Genomic DNA, 18,743 nt, shown 5'->3' with positions numbered 1-18,743 from the left:
TGTACTTATTGAAAAGCAAATATGAATATGATTGTGTGATAACATGATTAACTACTCTGTAATTTATGCAGTGTTACAATCCTTTTAAGCAAAACTAAATACTTCACACTCATTCATACAATAAGTAAATCATCAAAGATCAAAATGATAGGGAAAGAAAAAAAGGTAACCTTGTGCTATTCCTCTCCCAAATTCAGTTCAATAATATTATACCAAACAATAAGATTCATGTAGATGATAAATGGAGAGATTTTTATCAACTTCTCCAGACTGGTTTCTAGGTTTCTAATTAGAAACTACCCATTTCTAGGATTTGAAGAGTGTTTTTTAAATCTTGAACTGAATATGAAAACGGAGTTATTCAGTTGATACTGTAGTTGAAGTAGAAAATAACTTTGTATTCTGATTATTGAAGGTGTAAGAAATATATCTCGTCGTAGAAATAAAGAGCAATAGTTCAGGTCAATCAGACTTTTATGCATGTTCACATGTACACACAATATGATCATCAACTTACAACACAATCGGTCATAATAAATTTTACCCTAAATTATTACAATAATGGTCGATGTTTCACATTAATGTGAATGTTTCATGGTGGAATATGACTAGAGAACAAAAACATTTAACACGTTATGGAATTATATATGACTTCTACACCAAACACAACAAAATATCCAAATTCAAAACAATGTTTAGTGATAGCATTAACATCATTTTTGTAAGCTTAAGTAATTTCCCAACTTAGATCTAGATCTTATAACGATATCAAGCGCCCTTTTCAACTATCTTAGTTCAACAATAGTTTATTTAGTAAAATATATATGTATTTGGTATATTATTTACATGGTACAAATCGATTCTTCAACATTTACATGAACAAATTCAATTACACACATTTTTGCCAGGGGACACACCCATTGATAGGGAAAGATGAGATAAATAACAGAAAATGATTATAAAATTCCTCTGGCAAGATAATAGAAATAAAACTATGAATGAAGTTATCAAATGAAATTGAAAACATCCATTATAAATTACACAGAGGATAACATTATTTATTTTTGAAAATTGGTTGATAAGTTATTGGAGAGTCAAATTATTCAAATTATGGAAAATTAAGAGGATTTAGGCTGGCAATCAAATTCTACTTGATGTAAAAACATGAAATAACTAACCATTTCAAACCTTTATACTCTAACCAGACAGAAAGATTCAGGTTTAGAGCCTATAGAACCTCTTTGGCTGAATCTCATATTAAATTATATATTCAGAACTGTAACAGTGCATCAATAACAATTAGAAGTACAATATGATTCAATCTACACAGAGAAACAATTATTTTTTATCTATAAAACGCTGTCTAAAACCAGTGAGAAAGCACTTATGGACGGAGTATGAAAATATAAAATTGATGTGTATGTAAGTTTAACATGGAGCTACAACGAACTTCGAATTTCATTCTTATAGTATTCATATTCATTAAAATCAAATATTGGAATTCAAGTGATTGAATTCTTCAATAAAATAGTCAAAAAATTGAAGTTTCTGGTTGTATTGAACTATTGTTTTGGAAATCTAGATTTAAGAAATAGAATAAGATTATTCCGGGGCCCTTTATTTTTCTCTTGTTTCTGTTATTCTATTTTTATAGTAGGCTACTCACTTCCTATACAATACCATATTTAAAATATTTTATGGTCGAACAGTGTATTAACCATTTTAGTTGTAAAACTTCTAAACTTCTATTCCAACTTTTCAACATTAAAAATTTATATTGACAAAAATCATGAATAAGCAACACGAAAATTCAGGAGAGTTTACTAAAAAGTATTATTTTTCCGATGTTCGGCTATGTATATAGTTTTCTTTTTATAGCAATATAAACGTTCTCTTTTGATCATTACATTGTTTTCCTTATGAAGATCATGAGTATTAGAAAAATTCGTAACCATGAATGAATCAAATCTGTAAAGTTGCCAATAACTTACATTGAATTTGAGTTTTTCACTTCTATTCAGTGTTACAAATGAATGAAAACTTGGAATCATCCAAAAATTTGTACAATAATTGAAAACAATATTTGAATAGACCCGCTTGCTTGCGATGATAGTGGGATTTCGTCACCGGCGAATTTTCAATATTATTTTTAGCGTAATTGAAATCGGGAATAGTTTACTTTGCACACGCGCGTTAGCTCATCCAACAAAAACCCAATTATTATTCAGAATTGAATTCACAGCGTAAAAAGTGTTCAACTAGAGCAATGACCTAATAATTCATCTTCCACATTCTAATGAGAGGAAATTGATGAGAACTGGGACTTTTTCTGAATAATTTGAGAGCTGGATCGTTGAATAGATCAGTTGTTTTGAATAAATTATGATATTATTCAAGAGTATTTTATTTTACCGCTCCATAAATTTTTCTATTGATTCAATGGATTCATTTGATTGTTACAACAGAGATAGTGAGTCTTTAACAGGAGTGAGTGATTAGTGATTTTCTAGTAAATATTTTTTGAACAAACGGAGACCACTCTTAATAAATTATATCCATCAATGTTTTTTCTACTTTATAAAATCAATTTCACTTTTGAAATTTGAAAATCAAGCTTTATTGAAACTAATCTGGAGTTATGACATTACGCAAGTCTTGCCTTGGAAATTTCAGTTTTTACGGTACCTAGTTTATGTGGATCAATTTGCAACTTTTGCTGAATTATTTTGTTATTGACCTACATAATATAGAACAGTAACTTTATAAAATTCTCAAAAGAGTAGTACCTTGTTTTTCAATTAAGTATTAGATTAATAGACATACAAACAAAATGTCACTGCATAAAATTATTGAATGATTGAAGTCTTTTAGTTCGAAAACTATTTTTTCATGATATTCATTCTTGGTGAGTGTGGACTGGAATAATGATTTCAGATTCACAACAGTTGATTGATTATTGATTACTAGATAAGATCAGTCTAAATGATCTTTGGTTGTAGCTTGATAAGATCAGTTATAAAATTGATAATGGTATTCGATATCATATTTGTATTACTAGCCAAAGAGTGAGGTTAATATTATAAGTCACATAGGATATGTATTTTCATGGTTTATGTTTCTAGTCACTCTGATATCTCTTTCATTTGTTAGCTTTGACAATATAAAATTAGGTATTAAGGTATCAACCTTTGAATATTGTAATAATCTGAGAATTAATACAAATTTAGTAATAAACGATATCTATGAAATCATTGGTCAGAAAGAAATGTTAATCTATTTAAAGGATTGGTTAATTAAATAAGATTGAAGTCTATTCATCCATACTAACTGTATGCGATTCCAGAATTTTCAAATGAGTGAAGAGCAAAATAAAAGTTTTTATTCTAATACTAAAAAGAACTTGGAAAAATATATCGTGATGAATTTTTAAAACTCACAAGAAGTGGATTCTAGAGACTATTAATGATAATTTAATCATCACAATTAATTCGAAGAACTATTCAAGATAACTTTAAAAACCTATCAAAAAATGATAAAAAAATATAAAATGGCTTGAACATGATTGAATTGCTTGAAGATTCTGAAATGCAATGGAATTCCATCAATCTTTTGATGGTTATGTCCGTTTATCTTTGGTAGAAGGCTACCTAAGTGAATCAATGAATCAAATTGATAAACATTACCAGCACTGACGACATTTGATATCGCTATGAAAATATAATCAATAATCAATTCTGGTTTATCTATCTCATTGGTAAAGGTAAAATAATCGGAAATAATCTTAAAACCGAATCAAAATAAAATTGCAAATGTAAGTGATATCAGAGCGAAAAACACAGTCCTCTAAAAGTCAGAGGTTGGTAACAACATCGATAACAATCAAGTTAATAAACCCACTTCAAGCCTTACAAAGTCATAAGCTGCACAAATCTTATAACTAATAATTATATGATTAGATAAAACGTTCATGTTCTAGACAGAGTTTTCAAATCGCAGATAATCGTTGATAATGTTCAGCAGATAAATATATTATAGATTTGGATAATGAAATCATAATAATAAACACAGTTTACACAATCATGATGAAGTGCGGACGTCATTAATAAAGGCTAAAATGGAGTAGCCAATATTAGCAGCTGGAAAAAATATAGCTTGAAATAAATTTGGATAACAAAATAGACACTGAGTTGGAGTCCAACCGCTGTCATCATTGGAAATAGCTACAAGTGAAGATATTTCCAGCCAAAAATACATGAATTTTAAAAACAGTAAATTAGAAACCAAAAACTGAGGCTAATCTAAACTGTTTGTCCATAGTGAAAATAATCAAGTAGACGTCCAGCTAGACAGTCGATTGATTTGAATGACGATTGGAAAACAAAAAATACACTTCACATTATTTTCAACTATCTTTCGTTAAAACATAGCAGACAATAAAAAATACAAATAAATAAATGAATTTAGAAGACAAACATCACACCGTTATTTCAAAATGTCTTCTGTGATAATAGGCCTACAGGAGGAGGAAATTAAACATTTAAAACATATGAAATTCAGAAATTACTCTTCACGAAATTTACGAGTTTGTCATCAATTTAAAAAATATAAATAACACAATAAACTATTGATAATTTCGAGAACAAAAACTGCACTCCACGATTATGAAATGTTCATCAGCTTGTAATCGTCATTTTTAACTAGATAGCACGAGTAACGAATTTAGAGATCGACGGTACAAAAATAAAACCACTCGGGGAAGTTGTGAGTGGATATTTGATTTCGAGTCTCTGTGTTGGTTTGCAGGCGAGAGCGGTGGTCACAGTGTGTCGTCGCCTGCCGTCTCAATATTATGAGAAGTCGACTTTGTCGTTGGCCTTGTTGATGCAGTCCCTGATGCCCTGCAGTATGATCTTGACGCGGCGGTCGAGAGCCTCCAGGTGGGGCTCCCACAGCACTGGGTCCAGAGGGTCTTTGGCCAGCGATTCCCGCATCAGCTGCGAGAGACGCTTTGGACCGTTGTGGAACCTGCAACAATGTATTGTCGTTATAAGCCTTAAGTTTCTCCTTTATTCAAGTGAGTTTTTCTAGATGAGTTGAAGTTTTCATCTCAGAGTGCATCATTACACAGTTACGAGTAGACTGTATCATACAAAACAGATGAGGACAAATGAGATAACTTGTGCTATCTTTTCTCTTTGGTTTTATGAACATCATTCAATCAATAATTGTTATTCAATTCGACACAAACACACAACAAAAATCAAAATACTAAAACAATACAATCAAAATACAAATTTATAATAAAAAACAGGATTCATGGTGGGGTGATGAATAGAATGAATGGAGGAGAAATACCTAAAATATGAAAAGTGTTTTGGCGGCCCTGAAAAGGACCTTTTCGCTGTAGTAAAGTGGAGCGTGTATGGTGAAGATGCGTGCGCGGCAGCAGATTTTTTCAATAGAAAAAATATCAGCAATGATAGTTTGCGTGATCACTACAATGATAGATTTTAGTCAACTATGGTTTCTAATGTAATAGGCTAAAAGTAGATCTCATGTAGATGGTATAAAAGTAAGGAATCGATATCATACACATCACTGCTATATTAGATCGTTTATAGTCATCAAAATTTGATGGAAGGCGTTTAATGCCTTCTACACTTTTTTAAATGTAAGTGCTTATTAAATTTGGAAGAAGAACAGTTTTGCGCTGAGACTGTTGTCTCTCCCAGCCAAAGCTATACGATTTGTGATTGCATTAATAATTGATGAATGAATAACTATTTGATAGTCTTAACAGAGAGTAAAATCTCTGACAAAATAAACAAACATACATCCTGATTGTGTAACGGGGCCCTGAAAAAAGGTTTTGGAACATTATGAAATAAAATATATAAATTATGAATCATAGAGCAAGAGGGTTTTATTCAATGAATTGAAGTCTCAATTCTACCTTTTGGCTCACTTTGAATTTTTCAATTAGTTTCAATTAAAAAAAAAAAACAACATTTGAAACATGAAAGTAATACAACAGTACAATGAAAACACAGAAAATGATTCAACATAATAATTGTAGCAACATTTAACATTTCATCAATAGAGCTATTGTTCGAGAGAATCTGCACACGTGAAAGACCGATTATACGTTGTCAAACCCTGCAGGCCTGCGCGCTTCTCACGTATTCTCCTCTTTTGCAACTCCTTCACAAAATAGAAATTATGTTTATCTTTTTAAAATCTTCTTTCGGGTGGTGGCATTGTGTGGACCAGAACAATCTATCATGAAATAATAGCCAGAGTACACAGGGCATGTTGAGCTAGGGCGAGACATGCTGAATGAAGCGGATTCATTAAAAATGGAAACGCGTAGGAGGGGGGGAGGCAAGCTCTCAGGGCGGCCAATATAATTCTTTTTCAAGAGCTCGCTTAGCTCGGCCGTGTTGTCATCGCTCAGTAAAAAGAGTCATATGAAATATTCAAACGCGTAACGTACGTCGCTTTTATTTCCATCATCCTGAAAGTTTTTTCCACTTTTTCTTGGGCAATCTCTTCAAGATCGACTCAATCCGGCGCTTTTAGGTGAGGTCTAGCCTCTCACTGGGTCCCGCACGCCAAGAAAAGGCGCCAAGCCTGCCAATTGGTCGGGCAACCTAACCTCACTTTGTGTTTACACAAATCTCATGTGCACTCACACACACACATTCGCACTTTCTTTGTTTATCCTACTTTCTTACGTATGTGTGTGGAGCATCATTCGTATTCCTTCCCCTCCTTTTATTCTGCCTTTCGTACCAAACTTCCTTCCTTAGCATGTATCTTCACCTATCGTTTCTTTCTCTTCTTATCTTTGCTCCCCAACAAGATCAGGCTTTTTCTGAGCCTTATCTACTGCTCTCTTCCTCATCTTTCTCCTTCATCTCCTCCTCCTCCTCCTCCTCCTCCTCCTCATCCTCCTCCTTTTTAGCCCCTCTTTCCTTGTCTTTCACTTCCTCACTCCTTCCTTGTCATATATTGCATTCACTTTCTTCCGAAACTTTCCTTTCTCTTCAGCCCCTCTTGCACTCCAGTGGCTCTTGAAGTCAACGGATTCAGGACACACAGTTTAAGTCAACGAGACGTTCACTCTGAATCTTATCGAATGTCATCTCATCTTTATTAAAATGTGGACCTTCCTCGAAACTTCAAAATATCAGTATAGTGACTTATAGCTTTAGAATAAGCTTTATTGAATCGCTATGAATAATTTCAGAATAATGAAGTATTTCAATAATATATAGGCCTAGTTATCACTGATAATTTATTCAACAAGCAATGTTTTTGAAATATGAACTGAGATGCCTTTTAAAGAAAATACTTTTGAACTATTTGAGCACTACAAAATTGGAGAATGAGACTTGAGACAATACAGTCGATTTGGAACAGAAGTTTTGTGAAGATTGATGAGATAAGAAGAAGAAAAGGAAACGATAATAAAAGATATTCTATATTTATTCAATACATCTTACATTGCCAGTTCTGACAAGACCTATCTATGGCAAACACTGGTAATAGGCTAATAAATAAATTCTATGATGAAAAATTGAATACAACAATTATACATAATAAAAATATTTGTGAAAATTCATGCTGAATGAAAATGATGTGTGATATGAATGAATAAGAAGAGGAAGAGGAGAGATATGAAGAGGAAGAAGGAAAATATAAGAGAAGGCAAGAAGAGAGATGAAATCAGGATGACATAAGAAAGAATGACAATAGAAGAGATGAGAAAGAACGGAACAGACGATAACACAAAGAGAATGGAGGCAAGAGAAAGAAATTGTATGCTCTAGAAAGAAATAGAATGAAATTGGAAGGAACAAAATGCACTAGAAAGAGAGTGGAAGTGAGTTGAAGAGAGGAAATTAAGAGAAAGACACAGAAGGTATACCTAAGATGATGAGAGAAGGAAACAGAGGATCACACAAAAAGAGAGAACACAAGAAAAAAGAGGGAATGTTTTGGAAAGAAAAAGAATGTACTAGATAGGAAGAAAATGTACAAGAAAGAAAGTAAAAGTAAATTAGAGAAAGGGAATTGATCGATTGAGTACTTTATTTCTGTAGATTACAATATATACTGGCTTATACACTTATACAATAGCTTACAATACAGCAAAGTTTTAGATGAATTTACATAACATTAGCTAAGAAAATAATTATTGAACTGTGCAATACAGTTATGAAAAAAGTCAATTTGGAATAACTATACAATATAATATTGTAATGCATCTACATGAATTGGCGGAGCTTTGGACATATCAATGTCCATTCTTTGGAAAGAATATTAAAAATATCCTTCCCAGTAACTGTGAGAGGAATGTGAGAGAAGGAGACAGAAATATCATAGATGTGATGGATATATGAAGGTTTCATATATAAGATAAGAGAAGGACAGTGGAGTAGGTGAAGGGAATAAAGGTAAGAAGAAAGAGATAGTACAACTTGATAGAGAAGAAGCGATGAACGCAGCAGCAAATGTGTAGAATAGAGTGTAGTCTAGACATGGCATGGTAGTAGTATCATTCATTGTTCAGTCGACAAATTCATTTGCCAGCAGCGCGGCTGAATTCAGCGACACAATGGCCGCTATTAATATATTATCGGGCCAAATTGGATTTAGCAGCAAACTGGGGGCGACAGAGTGGAAGGGTGGGTGGGGGTCAGGGGGGCAGAGGTGTCCCTTCAGGCCAAATGAGCGCGTCACGAATCTCGAGTCTGTGTATGCTATGCTATCATGCCGTGTCGCTCTATGGTGTTTGAGGGACTGAGACAGTGTGTGTGGGTGACTTGTGTTCCAGTGTCAAGAGGGAAAGAGAGAGTGAGAGAGAGTGGTAGTTGGTGTGTGGTGAGTCAGAGGTAGAGATAGCAAGGCTAGAGAAAAATATGTACAGAGATGTAGAAGAACCTCACTAGCTCTAAGTCTGCTCAACGCAAAAGCTCTAAGCTCTAAGCTGCAAGATCGTGAAAAATCAGAATTATTATATTATAATAATTATATTATTAAAAGGTTAATAGTAACAAGGAAATGAAATAAGAATTTGAATATGATCCACCATAAGGCAGGAGTAAATGAGATAATAGTAAAAGGATAATAGTAACAAGGAAATGAAATAAGAATTTGAATATGATCCACCATTAGGCAGGAGTAAATGAGAATAGTGAATAATTTCTAAAAACACTTCACTCACATGGCCTACTTTTTAACAAATTAATAAAAACAATATACAAATCTTGAAGTACCCTTTATTTTTTAAAACTTTAAAACAGTTCAACAACTGGTTTCAAAAATTTTAACTTGAAAATGACTTAAGTTAGGGTCAAAACTAGTTGTTGAACTATTTTAAATTTCTAAAAAAATAAAGGGTACTTCAAGATATAAAATAATCTTGGTTTTTATTAAATAATTTCTTTATGATAAAACTATTTTATAAAAATAAGGGATTGGAAGAAACGAAGCTGATACAAGAAAGATTAATATTGTTCAATATTATTATTATTATTATTATTATTGATACAATGAAGAAACATTGATGATGAATATCAGAATTTAGAATGGATAATATGGAGAAGGATTGGGATAGATTATAGTGGATTAGTCCCCTTTCTTCAAAGAGAGATAAATGAAAAGAAATGCAGAGAGACATGATGTTGAAAGTGAGAAAAGTGAAGTGACTGTCAAGTATTGTCAGGTTGACATGAGAGTGACAGAGATACCACAGATTAAATAAATAACTAACTCCTCTCTGGAGATACAGAGAAAGATTGAGAGATGAGTGAAAAGAATGAGTGTATGTATGCATGCGCGTGAGATTGAGAGAGAGAGAAAGTAAGGGAAAGGAATAAATGGAGAGAGATAGTTAGCAGGAGTAAATGAGAATAGTGAATAATTTCTAAAAACACTTCACTCACATGGCCTACTTTTTAACAAATTAATAAAAACAATATACAAATCTTGAAGTACCCTTATTTTTTAAAACTTTAAAACAGTTCAACAACTGATTTCAAAAATTTTAACTTGAAAATGACTTAAGTTAGGGTCAAAACTAGTTGTTGAACTATTTTAAAGTTTTTAAAAAATAAAGGGTACTTCAAGATTTGTATATTGTTTTTATTAAATAATTTCTTTATGATAAAACTATTTTATAAGTGAAAGGGAAAGAGATAAGGGATAAGAATAAGGGATTGAAATAAATGAAGCTGATACAAGAAAGATTAATATTGTTCAATATTATTATTATTGATACAATGAAGAAACATTGATGATGAATAACAGAATTGAGAATGGATAATATGGAGAAGGATTGGGATAGATTATAGTGGACTAGCCGTCAGGCTCGCTTCGCTCGCCATATCCGTCTAGCCAGGGGGCTCCGCCCCCTGGACCCCCGACTGGATCGTCCGAGAATGAGATCAGCAGGCTCGCTTCGCTCGCCTGCATTTTCATTTCAGCATTTTATCATATGTTAGGACAATCCAGTCGGGGGTCCAGACTAAACGGATATGGCGAGCGAAGCGAGCCTGACGGCTAGTAATATAATATTCCCAGGATTGAAGTAGCAGTGACCAATCAATTTTTCCGCGATAAATGCATTTAAATCTTCAACTTGTTGCCAACCTAACAAAGTCAACTCAACTTAATGCCAACCTGACAAAATTATTAATTTAGTTGCCGGTTAACTGTTTCGAAGAGGTACTCTATCTAGATTATAGTTCTATAGTAACATATGATATGGAAATTTCAATTATAATTAAGAGATTGGGAGAAGAAGAATATACATGCTAAAAGACGAACTTTAAACCATTAAAAACCACCCTTAGAGTTAAAATATTGCCAAAAGATTTCTTAGTGCGCCTCTAAAGGGCCAACTGAACATACCTACAAATTTGAACGTTTTTGGTCTGGTAGTTTTTTAGTTCTGCGAGTGAGTGAGTGAGTGAGTGAGTGAGTGAGTGAGTCAGTCAGTGAGTGAGTGCCATTTCGCTTTTATATATATAGAAGATTAGTCCCCTTTCTTCAAGGAGAGATAAATGAAAAGAAGTGCAGAAAGATATGATGATGAAATTGAGTAAAGTGAGGTGACTGTCAAGTATTGTCAGGTTGACATGAGAGTGACAGAGATACCACAGATTAAATAAATAAATAACTAACTCCTCTCTGGAGATACAGAGAAAGATTGAGAGATGAGTGAAGAGAGTGAGAGTGTATGTATGCATGCGCGTGAGAGGGAGAGAGAGTGAGAAAGTGAGGGAGAGGAATAAATTAATGGAGAGAGATAGTTATCGGTAGGAAATGAGAGGGAGACAATATGGTATGAAAATGGAGGGGATGTGTCAAGTGTTAGGTTGAGATAGCATGGCATCTGACGACAATCATTATCAAGTGATAATGTACAGGCACTGATTAGATAAAGGACAAACGTGGTCGATCGACATCAGACGAGACAGACAATGTTGAGTGCAGCTTGTAGATTGTCGAGTAGAGTAGTATAATTATTAATCATAGAATAGGAAGTGCAATAGTGCATTGCTTGTAAACTATGTGCTCTAAACTATAAGCCATTTTTAAGAATTAGTATTGGCATGAAATAACAGTTTTTATTTAAATATATAATTGCTTATCAAAAAATTGATGAATTAGAGAGTTTGCAACAGATGACGTACTCCCTTTTGTAATTTCAGATGAAAATAATGGAAGGGAATACAGTTTCCAAAACTCCAAAACCATCCTTAGCGAAAATACCAAACAGACAGAACAAAATGAATATTAATTTTCAAGTATAAATTTAACATCTACATGATTGGCGATTTGATATTCCAGATTCATTTCGACATAAGAAGATAATGATAATACATGAATTGGCTGAATGCAACGGTATCGACTACTGTATCAGCGTTCTACTGTACAACAAACTCATGTTATAATCATTCCAGAATAAATCCTGCTGATTGCTGAGTATCTCTGAATGTAAGCCTACGAATTATCTCTATTCGGAATTGGAAAAGTGTGTAATAGTTCAGAGTAATTATCAATGTGGGAGGAACGGGAGATATATTGTTTTGGTCTAGGTATTGCACACTTCTTTGTGCAAGATTTGATTGAAATTATTTGGAATTTTTCTCTATAAATTATTTGAAAATTACTTTCAACCAAGCACCACGAAAATGATGAAAGGAGTACTTAGTACATTGAAATTGATATGATCTTTCCAATTTCGTGAGAATCTATCAGTTTACAAAAAAGAAAAGACAAACATCACTTTACCCCTATTCATTTCAATCCAGTTCGATAAAACGGAGATGAAGATGAGTGTATCAAAATTTGCTGCTACAAACACGAGAAAAGCAATAAAAACAAGGTCAAAAAGAACAGTACTTCACTTAAATCTCTTCAAAATAAAGAGTGCAGGTGCTAAAAGATAAACGATTATCCTCCAGCTGCAGCGCCGAGCTCTGATTGGAGAAGGAGGAGGAGGAGTAGTAGTAGTAGGAGGAGGAGTAGTAGTAGTAGGAGGAGGAGGAGGAGCAGGAGGTAACCGCTGTTTCAAATAGCCTCAGTTGGCGTCTTTTGGTTGTCATAGCAACGGTGATGCGGTCAAATGAGTCCACTCGGAATTAAACGCCATTCATCTCTCAGAGCATTCGACGACACTCAAGGTGCAGAAACTGTCATTTGAAAGTATTTGACCCACCTGTGTGGGTGGAAGAGAGGAAGCAAGAAGAAAAGAATAAGGGCCAAGCCACATGAGACGTTTTACAGACGAGTTGGCAGCGCAGGAAGTTCACCTATTGGCTGCTTGGGTTGGAGTTCGGGAATCAGCTGATAATCAGACAATCGGAGAGTTTTCTGCCCTTCCGACTCGTCTGAAAAACGCCTCATATGGTTTGGCCCTGAGAGCGATTGCAGAGGGAAGGGAAAATTCCTTTTCTTGGATTGAACTTTGAAAAATTTATTTCGTCTTTGGAATTACCTATTGTTGAAGAGTATTTTTTTGACATGACACCTGTACGGGTCAAAGAGAAAAATACAGGAGTAAATAAATAATAAAAACAACTCAAGAAAGAAGCAGTAGATGCCATTTTTCGTGTTTTTTAAGGAATAATTGTTGTTTCAAAAGAAACATTGCCAATTATCAATTAAAAAGAGAAAGGAAACATAAATTGTAGAGGAATTTTTCAGAGAGCAACAGATTATGATGCAAGGATATAGATGAGACTATTTTCCGAGTATAATTGAAGGAATTTATGGTATGGATAGAAGATTTTTCTAGGAAAAGAATGGAACTTGCGGCTTTGATTCAACTTATAATACTTACCGTAAACTTATTAAGTCTTATTAAGACTACTACTTACCGAAAACTTTTCTAAATCAATTGAGACCCTTAGCTGATGAATGTACCATCTCATTTAAGAATATATGAGAGAGATCCTACATGGCATTATCATTATCATTGTTATTATTACTGCTACATGAATCATCACTCTTAATCAAGTCTATTTCATTGCAAATATTCAAAATGAATCCTCTACACACGAGAATACAAAAGTAAAATCAAATTAGTCAAGTACAAGAGAGTTTTATCAAGAAAAATTATTAATTAAAGCTTACAGTAAATTGGCTTAACACTGAGTTATATTTATCATTTTTCTATAATTTTCATTCAAAAAGTGCAGTACTTGCATTGCAAACTACTAACATCTTGGACTTTGTAGCTAGTTATAACCAAAATTAGAACAATTTTACTTGGATGCTCTTTACATGTCAAGCCAGCCAAACTCTGAATACTTGGCATGCTACAAGAATACTAATTTGCACTTGTGCCAAAACCAATAAATCCATCACCAGATCATTCACTTGCACTTTCAAGGCAGAACACTGAATGCATTATGCATTCTAAATTATTTATTCAGCTTGTTTAATATTAACTTGCACATTTTATTGATGCAACATGCAGAGAAAGCATTTTGATACATGAAGATCAAATGGTTTCTATAGGTACAGAAGACAAAATAGGTGCAAATTAATTCATTGCAACTTTAATGAGGAAATATTATGCCAACTTCAAGAACTGATTGGTTTGGAAACCATCCAACAAAATAATTACAATATTTTGTAACGTTTGAACTTCATCGTTACAGTAGAAGTTTTCTAAGGATGATGCCCACAAGAGTTTCAGGCTTGAACGTGATGGATGATACATCAAATATCTTCAAATATGTACATAAGCGCAATCTTGTAAAGCTTTCTATTTTCTGGTTGATAAATTTTGTGAAAGAAGGTTTGTATGAAGTTGAGTTTGGTTGAATGGACGAAATAATTGTTGAGACTTCAAATTTTAGAACTGTATCAAACATCAACTGGTTCAATATCATATCAACTGAATCTAAAGTACACTCCAAGTACAAGTGAATCGTTCAGTCTTTACTAATACAGAAGAATAATACATTTTTTAATTTAAAATTTCAAATGTGTATAGTATTAGCGAGCCCCTTACGATTACCAATGAATAGTAATGAATATAAATAATATTCTATATTTATATTTTCGATTCAAAATTGGACAAAACTTATGAAGTGATAAACATAACCTATTTTTGACAATTTCTATCCAAATTTGGGAAAGGGACAGTTCTGGGCTCTAAGCCTGTTGTTCCTTTACCAATTATTCATAGTTGGAAATGATATTGTATGTATCAATGCATAAATAAATGAATATAATGATATTTCTGAATTTCAATATCATGGGTTTTCACACAATCCGAGAAAATCTTCAATCAGATTGATCTGGAATTTGAACTGATGTCACTTTGTGAATAAATTTTATCTTCTCCTCGAAAAGTAACATCACATCAAAATAAATTTGAGAAAATTCCAAAGGTGCGTACAGACTTATGCGCTACGAACATGCCCATTTAACTTTACATCAGCTCATGCTATTCTGAGTTTATCTGTATTCGTACAGAAACAGTAGGATACAGATATAATAAACATAGATAATGTCAGCTGATGAAAAGTGAAATGCGCGTGTTCGTGGCGCATAAGTCTGTATCAACCTTTGGAAATTTGTAATAGAGTAAAGAATAGAGTAGTTTAGAAATCTAAATATTGAAATTTCAATAAGGTGCGAATTAAATTGAAATATCGGGGCACCGAGCTCCGCTCTGGAGTACAAAAGCATATAAAATTCATTACGAAAGAAGAAATTATAATATATAGTTCATACAGAAAGGTTCTATCTAATCACAGTGGATTGAGATTAATTCCCAGAGGAATGCAAAAAATTCTCTTACAAAAGCATGTAAAATTTTAATCCAAATCAGAGAAGACCATTTCAGAAAGATAATTTATAAGATTGGTTCTACTGGAATTGATCAGGATTAAAATTTAACCGGCTCTTGTACAACCGGCACTGATTGAATGATTACAAGAGTTCAACAGTTGAGTCTCAGTTCCACACACATGCACTCGCTCACTCACTTCCATCATCAACAGACGACGAAATGATCACTGTTTTTCCAAGGATGAATAAATCCTTTTAATGTCCTTCAGCGAGTTTTCCCAGGGATGAGACCTAGAGCTATCGAATTTTTATATTATAAACCTACTATGTTCTGAATTTCGTGAGAATCGTTAGAGCCGTTTTCGAGATCCGGTGAAATACAAATATATAAACATCTAAACAGAAATTGCTCGTTTAATAGTATAGGATTAAATTAGTTTCAGAGCTCCATTTTTATCCCGTAATAAACGGCAACAAAATGAAAATGTATCATTCCTTAATCACCATCTCAACTTGAAAAATTGAGTGACAAAATTTCCACCCCAACCACAAACAAACTATTTTTTGTTTTACTAGAATACCACATTAAATCAGTGGTTATCTTCGATCTCCAGCAACATTTCCTCTTCATTAAGTAGTGATAAGGGAGGTGAGAGAAAGACAGAAGAGGTGGACAGAAAAAGAGATGGGAGTCGGTGGCTGCTATTAAGCTCCTCGCGATCTTAAGCTGCACTTTATGATGATAAAAGAGAAGGAGCGACTTTATTTCTGTGCCACACTGCTTCGGCTCAAGTGGCCCTTTCAGGTCGACCTGCAACTTTAAAGTTGGTTGAGGAGGAGGAGGAGAAGGAGGATGAGGAGGAGTAGGAGGAGGAAGAGGTGGTGGAGGAGGAGGAGAAGAAGAAGAAGAAGAAGAAGGAGAGATGAGGTGGTTTAAGGAGAGTATAGGGTGAGGAGGCGGATGATTCAAGTTAGAAGAGGGTGGTTTTGGAGAGGAGGAGACAGAAGAGTAGATAGGAGGGTGTGAGCAAGATGGAGAACAGAGGGAGCTGAGGGTGGGAAAAGGAGGAATGGAGTGTGAGGAAAGAGAGAAGAAACAACAAGAATGGTGAGGGCGGAAGGAGAGAAGATAGAAAAAGAATGGTGATGAAGAGAAGGAGAGTGGCAGAGGGTTGTGAAGAAACGGAGAGGAGGAGAGACGATGGAAAATGGGAAAAAGAAGATGAGTGTGAGAGAGCGAGAACGGGAACTAGGGGAAATGGGAGGAAGAAAGGAGGAATAGGAAGCAGAGAAGAAATAAAAGTTTGTGGAGGAAAGCGAGAGGGAAAACTAATGGTGGAGTAGGAACCGATTAAGGAAGAGATGACAAACGAAAGAGAAGAATGAACTGAGAAAGAGTGAAAGGAGATTTCAAAATTAGGAGAATAAGAAGACGTGAGATGATGAGACAAGAAGAGGGAGAAAATGAAGTGCAATTGCAATAATAAAGAGGAGAAGAGAGAAGAAATAAAAGTAAGGAACATTGAGTGAACACAAACAGTGAAACTGGTAAATTGGTATACTACGAGAGGGAGAATAGTGAAATATGTAGTTGTAAAAGAAACAAGAGAGAATGAAGAAAAGAACAACAATAATAGGATCAGAACAGGAGAAGTGGAGGGAATGAAACTAAGAAATGGAGTAGAATGTAGATTCAGGAGAATATAATGAGAAAGGGGCAAAAACTAAGAAAAAGAATGGAGTGATAAGAGTAGACAGAGGGAAATGAAAAGGAAAGAAGATGAGAGAATGTGAAGGAGTTGGATGTAAATAGAAAAAAACTCTCAGACAGGTGAGGAACAAGTTTTTATCAATTAGTGAAGAGAACTATGAGGAAAGAGATGAGAAAATGAAGAAAGATTTGAACATTCTTGGGATAAGAGTAATAAGAAAGTAGGGGTTGAAACTAACAAGAATGTAATGAGAGAGATAGGGATAAAAAGATGATAACAGGAAGAAGGATGAGAAGGAGAAAAGAAATCCAAGAGGTGAAACGAACAAAGAAGATGAATAAGTAAATAAGACAGGAATTTTCCCGAGATTCGGACAGAGATAAAGATGAGAAGGACAAGCGTGAGAAGAAGATGGAGGGATTGAGACGAACAAGGAGGAAGATACTAAAAGAGCGAGAGAAATAGAAGGAGAGGGGATAGCGTGGATGGGGGAGGTGTAAGGTGTAACAGAACGATATCAATCAGCGTAAAAGCAGCGCTGAATCTAAGTAATTAGCTGCTCTTTTATTGAGAAAGAAAAGGAGAGTTGAAGGAGCCGATAAAGTCGGCAAGAAAAGTTTCACGATTTTCTTCAGCGTTGCTATCACTTCTCTCCTCAGCTGCTTCCAACTTTCATTGTGAGACACTTGTAAGTGATTCCAAGATATTAATTGCCACTTGTAAGTTAAAGTGCGGTGACTCAACCCACAGTGGTTCTTATTACTGTATTATCAATTTTTCCAGGAAGACACTTCTCAGAATTTGAGGAACGTTGGTGAAATAAAAAAATAGAGTATATTGTAGCATCTTTCCACCCACCTAAACGGAAAAATCTGATACCCAGATTGAAAAAAGTAGTTGAAAATTAAGTAGTTGAAAGTGGTTATTTCAATCTCAAAACCAAGTTTGATTCTTAGGCCTGGTTTCCGAGCTCGGGATTACGCTAAGTTCTAGACTTCAAATAGCTGGAATTAGAAAATTGGCTTCCCAAAACGGGGCTGTTTAAAGTCTAGAATATCTGGTTAAATAAGTCTGGATAAATCCCGAGCTCGGAAACCGGCATTTAGTTTATAGTATAAATGGACAGTATCAGAGTAATACTAGTCAGTAATAGTATATTTCGCACGTAGGGCCGAAAATGAGACTTTTCCGGCTCGAAATCGGTTTTCAAGTCCGAGGCCGTAGGCCGAGAACTAGAAAAGATTGATAGCCGGAAAAACATTTTTGCCCATGGGCGAACGCTATTTTTCGCCACACAGAAAAATAAACAATATATATATGAGAATAATTGTTTATTAAGCACTTCCGAAAGCAAAAGTGGAAGGTCATAGCTCTAGCAAATCATAGGTAATCTGAATAACAGGAAATTGTCCAAGTATCAATTATGTGGGAGGTTGAGTTTATACTTTTTTATTCTTTCAAATGACAATAAGATGATATTATTATAAATGTTTTAATTATTGAATAATGAACTCAAATAATGAAAAGTTTTTTGATCAGCTGTTTTAGCAAACTTAAAATTTAGCGACCGGAAAGGGTACTGTTCTGACGTCAGACGAGAGTCGTCTGCAAACAATGTCTTTCAGATCCTACCTACGTAGGGACTGGAAAACAGCTGCTTTCTGTGCAGTGTGGCGAAAATGAATATACTCCATCACCTTCCGCTCCGAATGA

At 34.3% G+C, this 18,743-nt stretch overlaps 1 protein-coding gene across 1 annotated transcript in view; it reads right to left on the bottom strand.

The window, feature by feature from the left end:
• Positions 1 to 456: 456 nt before the first annotated feature.
• LOC111045972 (extracellular serine/threonine protein CG31145) overlaps positions 457 to 18,743 on the bottom strand; it is a 172,394-nt gene continuing 154,107 nt past the window's right edge. The window contains 1 exon segment of the mRNA XM_039434789.1: positions 457 to 5,025. Coding sequence (XP_039290723.1) covers positions 4,848 to 5,025 — 178 coding nt within the window. The 3' untranslated portion in view covers positions 457 to 4,847.

The sequence above is a fragment of the Nilaparvata lugens genome, chromosome 8 (assembly GCF_014356525.2).
Source record: "Nilaparvata lugens isolate BPH chromosome 8, ASM1435652v1, whole genome shotgun sequence".
NCBI lineage: Eukaryota > Metazoa > Arthropoda > Insecta > Hemiptera > Delphacidae > Nilaparvata > Nilaparvata lugens.
This window is presented reverse-complemented; position numbering and strand designations above follow the sequence as displayed.